At 37.5% G+C, this 19,624-nt stretch overlaps 2 protein-coding genes across 4 annotated transcripts; one reads left to right on the top strand and one right to left on the bottom strand.

The window, feature by feature from the left end:
- The first annotated feature begins 2,885 nt into the window (after window positions 1-2,885).
- Window positions 2,886-6,893, top strand: LOC131976387 (Krueppel-like factor 10). Of its 2 annotated transcripts, none has more exons than XM_059339406.1 (4): window positions 2,886-3,051; window positions 3,710-3,938; window positions 5,186-6,131; window positions 6,256-6,893. In XM_059339406.1, exons 2-4 carry the CDS (start codon window positions 3,717-3,719, stop codon window positions 6,525-6,527), a joined length of 1,440 nt encoding a protein of 479 aa, XP_059195389.1. In that variant the 5' UTR covers window positions 2,886-3,051; window positions 3,710-3,716; the 3' UTR covers window positions 6,528-6,893. The 2 variants fall into 2 exon arrangements, with proteins under 2 accessions (XP_059195389.1, XP_059195390.1); XM_059339407.1 differs by lacking the exon at window positions 2,886-3,051 and adding an exon at window positions 3,363-3,601.
- Window positions 6,894-7,507: 614 nt separating this feature from the next.
- LOC131976388 (antizyme inhibitor 1-like) lies at window positions 7,508-18,149 on the bottom strand. 2 transcript variants are annotated; one of them, XM_059339409.1, is made up of 12 exons: window positions 17,963-18,149; window positions 15,141-15,262; window positions 13,563-13,773; window positions 13,176-13,349; window positions 12,208-12,380; window positions 11,751-11,885; window positions 11,469-11,550; window positions 11,217-11,291; window positions 10,612-10,777; window positions 9,609-9,724; window positions 8,814-9,031; window positions 7,508-8,724 (listed from the first exon to the last, which is right to left on the bottom strand). In XM_059339409.1, the coding sequence occupies exons 3-12, from the start codon at window positions 13,662-13,664 to the stop codon at window positions 8,610-8,612; spliced, it is 1,356 nt and encodes a 451-aa protein (XP_059195392.1). In that variant the 5' UTR covers window positions 13,665-13,773; window positions 15,141-15,262; window positions 17,963-18,149; the 3' UTR covers window positions 7,508-8,609. The 2 variants fall into 2 exon arrangements, with proteins under 2 accessions (XP_059195392.1, XP_059195391.1); XM_059339408.1 differs by lacking the exon at window positions 17,963-18,149 and adding an exon at window positions 16,607-16,832.
- Window positions 18,150-19,624: the final 1,475 nt, after the last annotated feature.

Here is a 19,624-nt window from a genome sequence, read left to right on the forward strand (position 1 = left end):
GATGGGCAGTAGAGCCTTTAAGTCTATCTTGGAGTTTGGATCAGAATATTAATGCCCTAAAAAAACAAGACAAATAAATGTTAATGTTGCTCTGTGTTTGTCAGAAGTGACAATCAACAATTGTTTGCACCTTTAAAAGTGATCAGAAGTTAATTTTGTGTTTTTAGCGTGATCTGCTGTCCCCAAGTGATTAAAGAAAATGAATGATTGCAGCTTTTATTTGAGTTTTTGGTGAGGTCTTGTCTTGAATAGAGCTAAAGTCATGTGATATTTTAATGAGTAAATCAGGTATATTAAAGTACATGAGGTAAAGGAGCACTTTAGTGTCGCAGCGGTATGAGTCAAGCCTTAAAAATGCTAGATCTGAGGTCATGACATCATCTGGGTTCTTTCCTCAGACATTAGAAAGTCCCCAGCAGAGTAGGAAAAGACATTATACAGCCATTCTCACTACCAAGTACTCTCCATGATGAATTACCTGTATGAGAACTGCTGGAGAGCCTTTTTAATGGCTACAGTAAAACAACAAAGAAAATGAAATCACACATATGTGTGAGTCAGTTCAACACAACATGTTACATACAGGCATATGAGGGATATGATGTAGATTTATAAGGATGCACAAAAGCTAAACAGTCAAGGAAATCGTTTTTACAAGTAATACATACATTTTTAATCACTTTTATAAATATTATATACTTTACAATAAATAAACATTTGACTGCTGAAACATGAGTTTGCAGTAATATATAAAAATGTGAAACTCTCCAAGTGTCTGAAAATGAAGGAAAGAAAGAATTACATTGCAAAAGGCAATTTATGATGGCCATATTGTTCTGACATTATTAAAACTGCCCTAAAACACTTTATATACAGAAAAAAGGAAAGTGCAAGAACTTTCCAAAAATATTTATTTTGTATTGTTCAGTTTATTTTTTGTTGGATTAAAAATTACAAAATATTTTTCATTTAAAAAGATAATCTATCTGCACAATTCTTTGTAAATATTAATTTAGAAATGTTTACATAATGAATAGTGGGTAAATTGTCAACATAAGAGGCACTTCCTCAAGACAGCAGAACACAAGTGTGAACAATGGTTTCAGATTAAATTTAGGGAACTGGATGCTGGAATCAGGGTGTCAAGATGTTAAATATTTTAAGAGATATGGATTTTTTAAAATAAGTAAAATAAACTATGTTATTTCACTTCCATTCTCTTCCAGCTACACATTCCTGGATATGCTTTTGAGGAACATCCCACAGTGCCAGACTCAGTCAAAGTTCTGTGTGTCTGTGTGTGTATTTCTCCATTGTGTGTCTACAGCCGGCCTTTTGTTCTGGTTCTCTGTGCTGTGAAGGAAGGTCTAGACAGCTGACACTTACCTAATCCACAGGGCTGCCTGAGGCCATCTCCTGTTGGCTGACCTCTTTCACCCACAAAGGACAAGAAACCTAATAATGGAAACAGCAATCAACTTAAAACAGGTGAAAATGTGAGGTCAATTTTGTCACTTGGAGTTAGTGGATCCCTCTTCCGTTTAACCAAATGAGAAATTGCATTCAGAGGAAATTATATATGAGCCACCTTCCTATTGCAACATGTTGAACCGTTTAGGCGAATATGATACTTTTTTTTAAAATCCCTTAAAAGATATCTATTTTGCTATTATGTTACATCACATTTTCTTCCTTATTTTTTTTTTCTTTTATTTGGTTGTTTTTGTGAATTCTGTATATTTTCCAAACATATACAGTTTATGATCAGTTTTATTATCAAGCCTATATTTTCAGAGAAGTTTCATATCAGTGAATGAATGGCCATTATACGTTTCGTGATATGATAATATCACAATATGTTGCCCACGATAATAATGGTATCATGATACAGCCATTCTGTGATTATCGATACATTGCAAGACAATAATTTACGAGACTCTCCTGATTCATAGCCTACAATATTGATGTTATCACGGTACATCAATTCTGCAATGCATGATACATTACTAGACAATACTCTGTGTAAAAAGGATGGGTTAAATGCGGAGGACAAATTCACTGCTGGCTGTTTCAGTGTGTGGGTGAAAAAACTTAATCTTATTCCTAATCTCGATGATACTATCACAATATGATGCCCATGTAAATGATGTTGTCATAACACGATTCTGTGATGCTTATTACTATGCGAAACACTAATCTATGATACTATCACAATATCTACAATGTCTTAACAGAAGAAGAAAAAATAGTAGGCCCACCCCTATCTAATGCCATTTACAGCCAAAACATTTTAACACTTTATAATATTTCTCGAGACAAGTTCTGGGAAATAAAGATTTTCTATTTAGTCAAATTCGCTACACACCAAACTTGAGAAGAACGGCTGTGCTGCCTGTACTTCAGATTTCAGTAATTAGATATTATAGTAATGTAGATACATTTGTGGAACAAATTAAGTATTCAAACTTTATTATGCGCTGAAAATATTAGATTAAATCTGATAAATAAATAAAGAACCCACATCTTGCTCACTGCTAAACACAGAGCATCTGTTTGTCAATGTTGTCTCTCAAGTCTGATTAGTCATAGAAGGTGTGTGTGTGTGTGTGTGTGTCTGTCTGTCTGCTTGGCCTGATGAGGGTGAAGTGACTCATCCAAGTGTGTTTGTGTGTGTGTGTGTGTGTGTGTATTGGGGGGGTGAAGTGAAGCGAGGTGTCGGCAGGAATGTTTTTCACACGCCCATGCTGTTGTGTACCATGCTGCTTCCACGGAGCCGTCAGCCCCCGATCACGCACCGAGTCTCTCTCTCATTGGTCGGGGCCTAACACACCTTTGCGTCCTATTGGGCGAGATGTTAAGCCAGGCCCTTCTCTTCCCCACCGTGTTTGAAACGATGAATGGAAACGCGGCTGACGAGAAAACTGGGAAACATTCTGGTTAGAGGTAGGCCTATTCACACCGAGACGAAAGGACGAGTAGGCTACTCAGCACTTAAACCGGGTTCCGGGTTAAACCGGGATCTTGAACACTTCACACAGACCCACATAAGTTGTAAGTAAATATGAATTTTATCTTATTGGACGAATAGTGCTTTATTTAAATTCTATAAAGACGTGATGTTCATGGGAGAAATAACGAAACTAATATATATATAGTATAACTAGTGTAATTGCTTTTGTTTGTTTCATGTTTAATGATGTTGTCAAGCCTTATTATGAGCAGTGTCAGTATCTAGGTCATAGGTCATGCATACTACCAGCTTCACCACTGATGGTCAGTGAGGAGAGATGATGTCTGTAGTGTGTGTGTGTGTGTGTGTGTGTGTGTGTGGTGGTCAGGCCAGGGAGGGGTGGTTAAGTGTTGTGTGACAGTTTGTATAAGCAGCACAGTTGGTCCTTTTGTCCCTCAGGGATGTAGGTGAAAGGGCCCCAGTGCTGAAGAGCAGCAGCTGATCATGCTCACTTCACATGATCCCTTGCATATTCTGTTTATGCTGATAAATTGCAAAACCAATAAGCTTTAAGACATTGATTGAAGACACATGGAGTGGACTGTGTGTGTGTCAGCTTATAATATGCACAGAATCTATTGTTAATTCTATGTAAGTCTTTGGGTCTGTAGACAAGTTCACTAAAAGACTATTTGTCATGTATTGAACATTTATCAAATAAAAGAGTAGTCCATACTCATATTTGCTCTTTTCTAACAGTTGCAACATGGAGGTTGAGGAGCTCTGCTCAGATATCCAGGGTGAATTCCAGCCTGCTCCTTTGGGTGCAGGTGACATGGAGGCTGTGGAGGCTCTGATGTCCATGACTAAACACTGGAAGACCAGGAGCTTCAAGCAGAGACACATCAGACCCTTGACTCCGTCCTCAGACTGCTCAGAGGATGATGCTGTCCCCTTTGGATCGTCTGTGTTACAGGGCTCTCCTTTGGTAAGTAATTTGTATGGGCTGAGAGTTGGAAAAAAAAAAGTTGGCTTAGAATTTGTAGAGTGGCCCATGCTCTGCTACTTAGATTTATTTGAAACTCGAATCTGTTCTAATCACTGCAGCACAATATTTATCCTATGCTACTTTGGGCATTAGCTTTATGGCAGTAGTACATTTTTAAACGGTAATATGAAGTTAACATATGTAGCACTATTAGAGAAAATTAAAATTTTAAGTGAAATGGTTTAGAACAAAATAAGGAAAAAGACTAATACGATTCCAATATACACACATAAACATTCACAATTATATATATAAAAAATATATACACATGTATACAATATAGATAGATATACATGCACACACAACTTAAAATTAAATAATAAGAAAGCTATATGAGTGGAGCTTTTAGGAGCGATATAAAGGGGAAATGTTATGCTCAATTTCAGGTTTATACTTGTATTTTGGGTTTCTATTAAAACATGTTCACATGCTTTATTGTTTGGAACACATTATTTTTGTCATACAGTCTGAATAAGAACAAGACAGATATATTGGCCTAGAGCAGACATATCGTTTACTATCAGTATCAGCATATATTTTGTCTGATATGCACCAATATTAAAACTTTTCTTTACAAATCATATAATGTAGAAGACAATGCTTGGGGGGATTTACAAATGGTGTCATCATCATCATCACATTTTTTGTCCAGCAGTGTGCTGGATTTACTATATTGCTTATGATATCAGTTATCAGTTCATATTTTTTTAACATTAACATTTTAAATCAGTATCTGCCTCAAAAATTGCATAGCGGTTGGGCACTAGTTGGAATATATCTGTATTCACCCACTGAGTGAAACGCTCAGTTTTAGGTCCTGTGTCTCCTGCTTTGATTGGTTAGTGTTACAGGGTCTTGTAAAAAAAAAAAAAAAAAAAAAAAAAAAAAATATATATATATATATATATATATATATATATATATATATATATATCGTTGTGATCACAACCTCAGAGAAGTCCTGGCAGCTTTTAAAGGCACATTTTCTGAATATGGGCTGTTTGCATATCTCCTTTGATCAAACATATTGATACTTACACAGTATTTGTACAGCACCTAGACCTGCTTTATAATGAAAAAAAGAAATCTCCCTTTCTTTTTTACAAAATGGGACCTTTTAAATTAAGATATCTGCTGAACAAGAAGTTTGTCCATTAAAAAAATTAATAACACTCCTTTTCTTTCAGTGTATGACACCGCCATACAGTCCACCCAACTTTGAGGCCACCCATTCACCCACAGCGCCAAACTTACATCAACCTTCAGCAGCTGGAAGTCCAAGCTGGCAGCCAACAGAAGAGACTCATATGCACACACACACTGCGGCTTCTCAGCAACAGTTCCAGTGCACCAGTGTAATTCGTCACACTTCAGATGGCCAGCCCGTCTCCTGTAATGTCCATCCTGTCTCCAGGGAAGATGGACCTACCCTTAATAAAAAAGACTTTAAAACAGTTTTTAGCTCTGAATTTGGGCTAAACAGTGGAGAGTCTGAGGGGAGTACTGTAGTACAGCCTGACTCTAATGCAGTCATGTCCCAGAAATCTGTTACTGTGACTTTGCCAAATGTGGTTGAAGCCAGCCAGACCCAGGTTAGTGCTTTGGGCCTGGATGATAAATCAAACGCACCTCAGGCTGTCTCCTCTGTCCCTTCTGCTGGCTTTGTCTCTCCTGTGCCCTTGTTCTGCCAGATTCTTCCTGTCTCTTCACCTTCCTCCACTGTCACAGCTCCTGGCAGTCAGAAGCAACACCTAATACCTATTCCGTCAGCAACCCCCACTGCACTGCAACAGCAGCACAAACAACAACAGGCACTACCACAAACACAAACACAAGCAGCTTCTCCTGCCCATGTCTTCCTCCTGGGGGATCAGGTGGCAAAGGGACCCTTAATGCTACTTGTCCCTCAGCCAGCTGTCCCTACGCTCTACGTCCAGCCAGCACTGGTGACCCCTGGTGGCACCAGGCTAGCAGCAATTGCCCCCGCGCCTGGTCGAGCCTTGTTGGAGCAAAGACAAAACCCACTGCAGCCAAAAGTGTCCCGTGTACGCAGTCATGTTTGTCCCAATGAGGACTGCAGCAAGACCTACTTCAAGAGCTCCCACCTCAAAGCCCACATGCGAACACACACAGGTAAGAGATGAAGGATTTGAATATAGGTTTTGACACCTAAAAAGTGTATTTTAATGATGATGAAACCAAAAACTGAATTAAAAAAAGTCTGAGTTTCAACCAAGTGTTGTCTCTCATCCAACAGGTGAGAAGCCCTTCAAATGCAAGTGGGAGGACTGCGAGAGGCGATTTGCTCGCTCCGACGAGCTGTCTCGCCACCGCCGTACCCACACTGGAGAGAAAAGGTTTGCCTGTCCCATGTGCCTCAGCCGCTTCATGCGCAGCGACCACCTTGCCAAGCACGCCCGACGGCACCTAGCAGAGAGGAAGACGCCCTGCTGGACGTTAAAGGTCACCCAGTCAGCTGACCTCGCTTCTTCCACAACACTCAGGCTTTCTTCAACAAACTTTCTTTGAGACTTCCTGATGAAAGTAAAAACTGTGAAATTGAATGTGAGACGTTGTGAGTCTCAAACAGTGCACAGAAGAGTCAGAGCCTGATTTTTACATGTCACCAGCCAGCTTGTGACAGTGGAACACTGCTGAAATGACATTTATGAAGCTGCATGTAAAGCCTTTGCTGCTTTTCTGTGCTGCTTTAAAAACGAGGTGATTACTGTTTACAATCAACTTCAAATTACTGCATCCCTGAGCATTTACACTGAAAATATCAAATGAAGTTACTATTCTGTAAGTCATTTTCATAACACTTACAATGTTATTAATGCTAAACATGTTTACTTTTCAGTTATATTTGACCAAAGAATGTTGAATATTATTGTTTATTGCCATACAAGGATCTATTTGTCATGAAAAGATTGCACAATTACTTTTTCTTGCAGGGAAAATAGAAGTCTTTATTAAAGGTATATTATACAAAATGAGATTTCCATTCCTTTTTTAATAATAGAGTAGGTCCAGGTGCTATATAAATATAATGAATTCATCAAAATGTTCCATCAATGGACCTGGAAACACTGACCAATCAGAGCAGAAAGGGCTTTTTCTGAGTTTCAGACAGAAGCTGTAATGTAAAAATCAAAGCATGTAAACATCTTATAATTGACATCCCAAAATACGGGTCAGAATCTTTCGAGCATATGTCCCCTTGAACGTGTCCAGATCTTTTCGTGTAGTGTCAGTCCTGCCTTTTCTACATATGACTAAGTCTTAACTCATGGTGTTCAATCGTTCCTGCATGGTTTTGACTTAAACTTTAGCTCCTCAAACCAAAGCCGTTTGTCTTTGATCACATTATCCAGGACGAGAAGAGATGCTATGAAACCATTTCTGAAAGGCGTTATCAATTTCTTTCAGTTATGTCTGTGCAATGGAAGTAGGGCTCCACTTAAAATATTAAGTTTGTTAATGATAGTGAAACACAAAGGGATTCACAGTCCAGTCAATGAGGCGTTTATTGCGGTTTATGTTTGACGAGCAAAGTTACATAAGTTATTAAATAATAATTCATGCCTTAAATACAGATTGCGGGACAATTTCAGATATTGTTTACACACTTTGCAAATGTACTTGCAGTTGGGAAATAAAATTCTTTAAACAGGCCTTCATTTTGCAAAAATGTTTTCAAATTTAATAGAAATAGTGATAGTGAAAGACCAACGGGGATCTAGCATTTTATCAAAAAGACCCCATTCCATGTCAGCTGATTCGTTATCCATTAACACTTCCCTTGTTCTATCTGCAGCACATGCGGTCTAATAAACCTGCACTGCTATGTCGTGGCATAGCAATTACCTGCCGGCCCTTCTCTAGTCTGGAAGTGAGCTACTCTGCACGTGAGAAAAACTCTGAAACACAGAACCATTAGCTTCTCAACCACACCAGAGCAGACTGCACCCATCATTTTCCAGGAGTGGATTTAATGGTGACACTGCACATTGATCACACTGGATTTATTTATGTCATCATACAGATGAATAAATACACCTTCATGCAAGCCTCCATTTCAAAACACTGAAAAGGACAACATATTATAAATGTGATAACAAAAATCAAGCTTTTATCACACAGAATAAACTATACAACCAATGAAAATCATAAATACTATTCTTGTAGGAAAGCACCCTACAATATCTCAGAACTGTGTTTCCATTTAAATATATTGATTCACTCAGGGATACATTTTATTTTTACAAGACTGGCAACAGCAATGAGGACACAGATAATACATTTGTCAAATATAATTATAACAATTATATGTCTACTGTATGAGTGAAGTGCCATGGGATGCCCAAAGTAAAGGGAAGAATGCATCTCTTTTAGGGGCCATCCATTTTGTTGCATATTAATTAACATCTACTTGGGTTTTGAGGATCTAATCAATTACTTTACTCTATATTGGGTTTTGTAAAATCAAGTCTGGACCCAACTATTTCAAGCTATATCTGCACAGTCAGTTCATTTCAGTTCATCCCAGTGGAATGTTGACCAGGGGAAGCTAGCAGCAGAAAATTAAAAGCCTTCTTCGTGTGATGATTGCTAAGCTGGGACAGAGAGAGCAGCCTCTGTTTGGCAGGAGTTGAGGAAATAAGGGACCAAAGAGAAGTTCTTCAGTGTGGCCTCATGAGTGCCACCAGTGTCCTGCATATCAAACCTGACAGAGAAAAAAAAAAGACATGAGTCAAAGACAGAATAAGCACATTTCTGCACGTTTATATTCCCGTTTTGAATCTAAAGACATACCAGTCTCTAGAGGAGATGACGTAGTATACAGGGGGTGGTGGTGAGTCAGTGGCGCTGCAGAGTGGCTGACCCATACTGTAGGCCCCAGCTTTGGTGAACATGAGCCAGTCTCCGATGTTGAGTTCAGGCAACAGACAGTGCTCCACTACCTGGTCCAAGTCATCCCCAGAGGGACCCCACAGGCTGCTGCTGAACACTGGAGCATCCAGGGATGTGTTCTGCTAACACACAGAGCAGATATTTAGTCATCAAATTCACAGCATTCTTCAACAACTGGAGATAAAATATAAAATAAAAGATAAACAGAGAGCTCTGCTTATTACAGGGATTAGGTTTTTTGGTGGCCAGATCTAAATGTCATAGCCAGTGAAGATCGGCCAAAGAAACCACTGCCCTTTTCACTGAAATTAACCTTGTTGCATGTAATCATCTTAATTAATCATCTACTCATGAATTATATTTGGTTTTCACATATTAAAATTCAGGATATCACGTTTATGTGTCCATTCTAACTTTTTGGTCCAATAAGTAAGTAAGTGAGTTTTAAGAAGATAATGTTCGAACTGATAAACTTTTGAGTTTGTAAATAAAGTTTGTACATTTTTTATCACATTTTAATTTGTCAACCTTCTGCAGAATACTGTAGAGAAGTGCTTGAAAGTGCTTGAATGTGACTTTATGTGTAGGAACCCTATTATTATGCCAAATATGTTTCTTATCAAAGAAAATGTTTATAAATATGGAGAAGCATAGAGGAACAAAGGGTTTGGTGTGGTTACATCTTGGACCACTCACCTTATGAACAGATGGAACAGGAATCAGCGTTTCACAGAGTTTGCTGGCAAATGAGCCATAAACTCCCTCATTCATGTAGTACTGGAACTCCGGCTCATCATTGGGAGATGGATCATCTGTTCAGAAAGATGGTACACTATTAGTCCTTCATATTCTTTCAGAGATTAATGGATTCAAATTTAAACTTGCTGTTTATATTTTGTTTTATATAACAGTTTGTGAATGACACATTTGCATAGTTCACTTTGAGTGGTTGACTTTACATGATATGATGCATTTTTTATACAATAGATACATTTTTTTCAGTTATATTGGCAATTCCTGGACATTCAAATGGCAGTCCCCATCATGGTCAACAGCGAAGGTGGAAAAAGTATTCAGAAGTATAAGTACTAATACCACACTGTGAAATTTCTCCACTACAAGTAAAAGTCCTGCATTCAAAACTTTGTTAAGTAAAAGTACAAAAGTACCAGCATTAAAATGTTAAAGTGTCAAAAGTAGTGGTTATGCATAATGGAGCCACTCAGATTGTTATATATATATTATAAATATACCGTAAATTATTTGGATTGATGCATTTATGTAAGCAGTGTTTTAATTTTTGTAGAGATAGGGGTCATTATAAAGACTTAATATACTTTTGAGGTTTAATAAAAAAATAAATGTCTAATCACTTTAAATTGATCATGTTTTTTTATTTTAAATCTTGACCTGAAAGGTAAATAAAGCTGGCAGCTGAGTGTAGTGGAGTAACAGGTACAATATTTGCCTCAAAATGTAGTGCAGTAGAAGTATAAAGTTACATAAAATAGAAATACTCAAGTAAAGTACTTGTAAGTACCTCAAAATTGTACTTAAGTACAGTACTTGAGAAAATGTGTTAATCAAAATGCACCATGTAGATTCAGCCTGGGAGTTAGGTAAAATGTTCAGACATACAGTCATATTCATATAAGCTATTAATATACTGTATACTGCAAGTAAATAATATAGTACTAACCATGGGCCTTGTCCTGGCGATCCCGTGCCACCACCTCCTTGGAGATGACGTTCACAGCCAGTGTGAAAGCAGAGGACACAAAGAAGCTGCCAGGCTCAGCAATGATGGAAACTCCAGTTGAAGGAGGGAAGTATAGGTCCACCATGGACATGACTGCATTATTGATCTGCAAAAGAGATGAAAGTGGTAAAAATCAGAAACCAGAATGGGTAGGGCTTTAAAAATCACATTTAAAAAGTTACTGTAATCAAGCTAATGTAATCATGCTGTCGGCCTCAAGGTGGTTTAAGTCGGCCTTTCACTACTGGAAATAGCACTGATTACAGTGTCTGACAACAAGATGTAATTGTATAAAATGCATATCATTGTACATTTTGAATATTGGCAATGATACACCATTAAAGATTATGTTTTTCTCCTTATTATTTTAAATATTGTTATTTAAATGGATTACAAGTGACACTGTGGTGATGCTTGTAGTGCACTTGTATTGTGCCAAAAAAATCCACTCTAAACAGATAAAAGGTGAAGTCAAATCAATATGACACATTTCTGCCCAGTGTGTTCTTAATTAGTATCCAGTAAAAAGCAGACAAGATACTGACCAGTTCCAGCTGGGTCTCAGAGCCGCTGAAACCCCCTCCGATGTCCAGGATTTTCATGTTGAAGCCAATTTCCTCCTGAGGCAGAGAAAGGCTTGTAAATGTGTGACCAAAGTAAGTGATTACAAAAGCACAGCAGAGTGATTCTGGAGCTGTCACATGTCTCCAAACATAATGGTGTATGATAGAAAGCAATGAAAATGCTAGCCAGTGCAACTAGCACCATATTTAACAACAATACTTAACGTGACTTACTCCCATATCGAAGACGCAACGGGCATCAGATATGGCATGAACATACACCTGGTCATCCTCACAGGAGCTGGAAATGTGAGACCTGTGGGTAGCACATTCGGAAAAGGGGGCAGTTAATGGTCAATCCTTGACACCTTCAAAATGAGTTACATTTTATCCTGTAGCACGTTAGACTAAATCATTTGTTAAAAAGAGAGCTGAGGAACTGCTGTGGTCCTTGTACATATCATTAGGTTTCTTCAAAGTGTTTCATAACCAGACAGGCATTTCTGCAGGCCTTACCTGACCCCAACCACCTGCACGCCCAACTCCTTAGCCCTTTCCAGAAGATGCCTGCAGTCCTTCAGAGAACAGCCAAATGCCATGGTCATCTCATTATCGTGGTTAGATGCTTCTGTTGAAACCTGTAGCAGCAGTCTGATTTGAAAACAAATCTGTGTTACTAGTTTGCCCATAAAAAAATGTCAAACACAAATAGAATGTGTAGCACATTAAATCCCCAAAAATCTGCAGCTCAGGAAAATAATTTATGAAGGTTGGCTTGACATTAAGTCCTTAACTTATTGACACTACCAACATGCCAGAAATGGGAAACTACATTTCATACTGCATATCAACTGAAATTCTGTAAAATGGGCAGTATCTAATGACACAAGGCAGTAACTTTTCACTGTTGAACAAGCTGCTTTTAAAGTCACATGATTACTGGCACTAGAACTCATGTTTATCAAGGACTTACTTGGCATTTGGGTGGCAGCGAGAAATCTTTCGAAGCTCTGCTTCATTATCACACACCAAGAGGTCAATGCCATTCTTAGCAGCGTGTTTAATCTGGGAGACTTGTTTGCACACACCGCTGTAGATGATATCTTCAGAGGGAATGCCATGGCTCTGGACCAGCTCAAGCTCAAACTGAAATACAAAACCGCCAAAGAGAACAGTATTCCATTAAAATACTGTATGTGGTTTTGTCAAAACCTACCAACATGGCAGGTTGGATATGGTGATTTTTTTAGATTAAGGAAATCACTTTATCAGAGCACATTTCACATTATTATACATAAGATATACACACATGTACTGCATGGTCAACCAATTCTTAAAATTAAGAGTAAGAAATAAAAAAATAGCTAAATAAACACCAGTGCTGTATGTTAAGTATCAGTAAATTGCTGACTGTTTAAAAACAGTTGTTTAAAAATAGATGTATGTCATCGTTGTTGAATTCATCCTACACATTGTTTTCTGCATTTAAACTTCTGCTTAAAAATAAATGTATTAATTAATTCAATATCCGTGCATATTGGAAAACATATGCTGATACTAAGAGATGAAAAGTCTGTGATAGGCCAATAACATCAGTCAACTGATAAAATGATCGGGCTCTAGACAAAATCTACAACAAACACTGAGGTACACTGGCCACTTGGTGGTGCCTCTATGTCTGTTATACAGATTGTGGACCTGGAGTTTTGTAAATCCAAATGAATGTACTAGAACTTGCTCTGGTAGAGAAAGGTGTGGCAGATAACAGAACAGAATTTGGTATGCTGTAAAATAAGGGTAAAAAACATATAAACACAGATTATTAATTAAGCAATTTTCTGCCCATACTAAGCCTTAACAGTGCATACTGCAGCTGTGATTATTTTTTTGTTGAAAACCCTGAACTGCCAGCAGTGACATAACAAGTTTGTGAGGTAATACCTTGTTGGTACAAATGAATCCAGTGCCAAGGGCGGCCAGAACTTCAATAACAGCTGGACTGCTGTTGCATCTGACCGCATAATAAGGTCGAATTTGGGCCATGTGAGTTCGCCAGCGAACATGCTGCCTGATTATAACTCCCAGGTCTGCTACAAAGAATGCATTTTTCTCAGTCTAAAGAAAAAGGAAACATACATAGGAATGAATAAAAAACAAACACACACACACTGCAAGATTTTGCAAAAGTTTGTCTGCATGCAACTTTAACACAGGTAATAACCAGGCCAATAAAATAAAATAAAATAACATAACAGGTGTCTGAGACAATTCTAAGACAGTTCATAGGTTTGTGCTAAATGTACACGTTGATGCAGTGAGACACCTTACCAGAGTTTGTTCATAAATGTGATTGTCGATCACGTCACAGAGGGCTGTGCCTCCCTCCAGCAGACTAACAGAATACTGTGGTTCATCAGTGATTCCTTTCATCCTCTCAACAGTTTTCTTCTAATCCAACACGCATAAAGAACACGGCTAGTCCAAAGTGGTCTTGCGCGCACCCTCTCGAGCCCCTGGGGTCCTAGACTTATGCAACAAACTGTACAAGAAAATGAGAAAAGCTTACATTAGACACAAAGTTTAAGAAACAAAACAATTCAATCATATTTAGATAATGCATATTCATTGATGTTGTCCAACTGGTCTCTAGTTTTTTCAGGAGCTGCAACCTAAACCTTTCTGATGAGATCCCCAATCAAACAAGTTATTTTCAGGGAGCATCCAATCAGAGCACAGAGCAGGCTCAACGTTACACGACAGCTTTGTGGAAGAGGCCTATTCTTCTAAAGAGCCGCTGTGAAAACAGAGTCTGGGGCACAGAGTTCATTTACTTTACCATCAATTACTCCCAACAATCACCATTAATCCCTGAGTTGGTGACCCGTGAAGGTTCTTTTTTGATGGCATTAAACAAGGTACAATACTGGCGGCGTTGATGTCACAACTTTACTTTCAGTATTGTAGCACAATACATCAGGGAGGCACAGCAGTCTGGACTGGACCAGATGTGACATGGCTACAGCTTTGGGAGGTTAAATAGGGAGATCAACAATGTGCCAGGATAGCTTGCTGTATTGCTGACAACTATGACAAGGCTACGGCTTAAAAAAAGGGCAGTATGCTTATTACTCCCCCAAACTCTGTGAAGTCTGATCAGTTGTATGTGAAGTCTGACCGGAATCATGGACAGACAATCGGATACAAACACATGAATTGACAGAGGGACACAGGTACATCTGTAATGCCTCCTCTATTTCACTTAAAGCCTTCACATCTTTGCAAACCTCTGCAGAATCACAGGTTAAAAAAGGTTGGGAGACAGCTCACCCTGTAATTTAATTAAAAATCAACCAAGACTTTATGTAACTTAAAAAATGCTTAACTACGTCACTCATTACATTTTCCTCTTGAAAGAAGTGATGATTTAAATGGGGTCATACACCTAGTAGTTAATAAATTATTTTCATATTACACTGCAGAAAAAACTACATTAAAATGTAGTCACTATTAGCAGGATGAATATCTATTACCAAATTATCATCTTACTTATTGCATTTGAATCTGAGCTAGAGAAAAACTGCTGCAGATTAAAGCAGCCTGGAACACATTGTCCTGTTATTTTAATAGTAGTGCTGAAAATAGATCTGATATGCAAAATCTAAAATAAGTACAGCTGGTTTGTGATTGATCCTGGCCATGCAGCTTACATCTTTTTCATATTTTTCACCTCTGTCAAGAGCTTCAGTGAAACAATCTGTCACAATGCATCAATACAACATGATGCAAAGCAAGTCAAGAAAACACAAAAAACAAGAGCAAACATGTTTTTAGATTGCACATTTTTTCGACTATAAAAATGAAAGACAATTCCTTTTTTTTTTTTAAATTTACACCCATTTTACTCACATGGATGAGTCCTGGGATGAACTCGTCCACTATCAGCTAGGATCCCAAGGTGGCTCGGCGTTGAAGTCAAATGGCTCTCGGTAAAGAGCTGCCCCTAGATCCTCTGGATAGTTGTTGTACACCTGCAAAAGTACAGATAAGGATAGGGTAAATGAAAATCAATTATGGAATATCTGTTTCCCAACTGACATCAGTCTATCTCAACATTTATGCAGTGTTTGGGCAAACAATCAAAACTTTACATTGGTAGAGAAACAAAATACTGAGTGCTAATGGGAAACGGAAGGATAGCATGTGAGATCCACATTGGTATGCTTATACAAACATGTTTATGGTTCACTTGATATGTGACACAAATTTCTGCAATTACTGTTTTTAATGTTTAAGTTGTTATTCTAGATAGTTTGGGCCATGGTCCGTAATATGGTGAATTGAACTGATGTAATATGGAATGAATAACGTCACCCTGTTAAAATAATCGTTTTTAAACTAATTTTTCAAGTTTTGAAGGAAACACAAAAAAAACTTCACCAAAAGTGTAAAATATGACATTTATTGATCATTTCACTCGAAAAGGGTGTAACAAAGGATGGCTATTGGCATAGCAATAACACTGTTGTGTGTAAATTATGTAACATAACAGAAATAAATTACTTAGGCAATTTTTTGAACATGCCTTTGTGACTTAAGCAAGATATGGTAACACTTTATTTCACTTTATTCACACTATATTTTGTCAATATTGTTCATGACACATCCCATGTCATGCTTCTGACACGCTCATGTCGCTTTTATGTAGACACCTTAGAGTAAAGTTTTACCAATATTAATGTCAACAATAAAACACTGATAAACTAAACTAATAAGTAAACAATCTATCTCTAGCTCTTCTTTGCTGGGTTTTTATCTGATGCTTATGAATGTGGCAAATTGTCAAAGAAGTGATGATCTTAAAGAGGTAAAATCACATGATCTGATCAACTGAGGATGTAGGCGATTTTACCATAGGTGGCCGGCGTCATGAGGAGATGATATAGGAAACACATTTTTTTTGACAAAAAATGACTTAGGCGATTATTTTAACAGTGTGACGATAAATGAATTCACACTTCTGCTAGCCAAATAGCGTTACCAAGCTGCCTGCCACCAATTTGAAACCACATTGAATGTTTCTGACGTGCAGTAAACTACCTAACTTGCTGTCTAAACAGGTCGTTCTGCATTTATTTGAAAGGGTAGCCTAAGCGGTTAGCGTTAGCTAAGCTAGCAAGCAACATACGACGTTATTTTAATTTTAGCTACAAAAAATACTTGTACACTTTTCCAGTAAACACGCAGCTAGCCATTCGCGTCTTTGGCCTCTTGTATCTAGCACAGGTGTCTTGTTGACAAGCTAACCCTCCGTTGCCCGGTTAATTAACAACATGCTAAGTAGCCAGCTAACAACGCTAGTTAACGTTACTTACGTCTGCTGAAAACCCAACAGAGGGGACAGAACGCTTCTTCTTTTTAGGCGGAATTTTTAAAGAGTGGTGGGGTTACTAAAAGAGAAAAAGATAAGTGCCATGGACGTGGTAGGTTAGATCGAGTTGTTGTCGTTCAGCGTTTTGTCGATCCAAGCTAGTAGGGATTATTTGTTTCGACCCAGCGGTAGGTAGCAGTGGAGGTTGAGTGTGTGCGGCCGGCCAGACAGACAGACAGACAGACAGCAGCGTCAAGCACCGTTACACCGACACGAACAGGAAGATATCCGGTTAAAATATCAAAATAAAATCCGGATTAAATAATTTACTAGAGCTTTGTTGTTTTTGTTTTTTATTTATACAAAGCATAAACGTAAAAATAAAAATGCATTTCCCCGAAAATATCGATCTGATTAAGTCATTTTTAGTATAGTTCATTAATTTAAAATAATTTAACAGTGACAAATTAAAAAACACACATTCCGGTCTGATTTTACTTCATTACGGGGAGTTTGACGCATTTTAAATGGGCGGAGTGTAAAGCTGTTAACCCTCTGGAGTCCATCTATTTATTGAAAATACACGTTTTATTTACAGTAATAACTTTATTTATATATGATATATAGGCAAGCTGAGAAAGCCAGTTGAAAATGCAACCATAGGAGCTTTCACAGTGTGTCATTTATGTTTTTAGACCAATTTTAGAATTTCTTTCTACAATGAAAACTACTATCATTTTTAATTTACATGCAAATAGACTGTTTTGTAGTTTTATTATTTATTATTTTTTCTGCTGTTTTTGTGTGTATAAATGGTTTTTAAAAATGGTACATTTCCATAGACACCTGTGTCTTTTGTTTGTATTTTCAGTATTTTCGGCAGCTTTTTCTTTAATTAAAATAAAATAAAAAATCTGACTGATAGCCAAGTTTGTGTCGAGAAAAAGGAGCCATGCATGTGATGTAAGGACAGACTAAAAGATGCTAAACAGAGACAGAAATGAATGCAAAGGAAGTTGACAAAGTTGAACCAAAATCTCCTGGACTTCAGAGGTTTAAAACCAAAGATCTCAGTTTTACACCACGATAACGGTTGACATGTGGAGCTTTTATTAATAAAGACTTATATTTCTACAATAATTAACCTAAACTAACTTGTTGAGCTACTACCAATAATAGCAATAATTTCACCAATATAATAATAATAATAATAATAATAATAATAATAATAATAATAATAAAAAGAAGAAGAATAATGGTATTTGTAATATCAATAATAACATGGATGATATATATATATAAAATAACCTGTAAATACTGTACGCTAAACAGGCCAATGTCAAATTTTCAAAATAATTACCTGTGTTACGTCTTCATTGTGTTTCCCATGTCTCAGTAATAAGGACAAAATGCTGTCCAGTAAAGTTTGCAGAATCTTCCTTTTAACTGTAGCCAAAATCAGCTGTTGCAAAACATCAGTTCCATGAGTTAGAAGTATATAGATGCATCCATTTTGCCCAAAGTTCAAGCTCAAACTGGATTTTCCTGCCCCTATGTTTTTGTTGTTGTGACTTTGAGGACTTGTGCTGCCTCTGAAAAGCAGGGTCGGGGCAGTGTTTTTTCCAAGAAGATAAATTTGCATGTCTCCCTCCTTAACACTGGAGGAGGAGGGTGCCATGGAAAGCTCCGCTACTGTTAGCTGAACAGAAGGGAAGTGTTTTCTCCGGGGCTGCTTTCACTCCATATCAATACTGACATCAAGTTGGGCTTTTAATGCATATTTGTAAATCATATCAATATAATTTATTTGCACATCCTTTAAAAATGGAAAATATATTTATCAGAATGTGTATTACATTTGCTTTTGAGTTTGTCTATGTTATAATTTTACACTGTATCCTGGATTTAAAGTTAATTTTCAGCTGGATCCTGTCCCTTTACTCTAGTTCAGGTCAATGTTACAGACATAGATAGGGGCATAGTGTACTTAGACTAGTGTCTAACAACAGCAACTATTTAATCACTTCACTTCTATTTGGTTTTCCAGGATAAAATAACCTTTTTGTTTCTATCCATCCACAAGTCAGGGCTAAGAACAAAGCAAGATCTCCTCAATCTTTACCATTCTGATTGACTCATGTCATTTAACAGTGCATGATGTGTTGTTTTTAAGCAACAGTTGTGTGACACAAAACTGTAAAATTCTTCAGAGTTTTAGATGAGCTTTGAGCACTCCTTAGGGAAAAAAATAAACAATAGCAGCATTTGTTTCACTAGTAAAACTATTGCTAAGAGTCCATTGTATAGACTGCAGAGGCAATGTCTTTTCCTCGAACTGCAACACAAAAGCTGTTCCGTGTTTTGTGCCTTTTCTCTCCGACACTAAATGAGACTATGTATATATAAGTCTAATCACACATAGCATCTAAAGTGGCTTCCAGTAAAACACGATGTTTGATTTCCATTGTTTGGATCATAATAGCCATCGCAGCCATTGGGTATGCAACAGCGAGACATGTGTACCACCCACTGTGAGGGCAAATACTCCAGTGGCTGCATTGTGCAGCAGGAATTCTTATTTGCAAACATTACAAACAGATTACGTCAACACACAGATTTAGAAAGACCCAGCATAGATGAACCCTGACTGACCAAAAGTCTCCAGTCAGAGAGGAATAAACGACATATTCCAATAATATAAGCATAAAAAAATAAAGCACATTCAACAAAATGTATTATCCTCTTTGTTTTAAGCGTGCAATTAATGTTTTAAACAAGAAATGTAAAAATAAATAAATAAATATTTAAACAGAATCAACCAGATAAGACATTTATAAGTGTACAATTCCTCTGCATATTTGAATAAGAAGTTATTTACTCATTATATGGACATGAGTAACTGGTCAAACCAACCATGAACTGGTCTTATGCAACAGACCCTAGTGTTAAGTCACTCAGTAGCTCTTTTTGCCAAAGAACGTTGCTAAGTAAAAGGAACTCCAAACAAACTCTTCCTCACACT

The sequence above is a fragment of the Centropristis striata genome, chromosome 8 (assembly GCF_030273125.1).
Source record: "Centropristis striata isolate RG_2023a ecotype Rhode Island chromosome 8, C.striata_1.0, whole genome shotgun sequence".
Lineage (NCBI taxonomy): Eukaryota > Metazoa > Chordata > Actinopteri > Perciformes > Serranidae > Centropristis > Centropristis striata.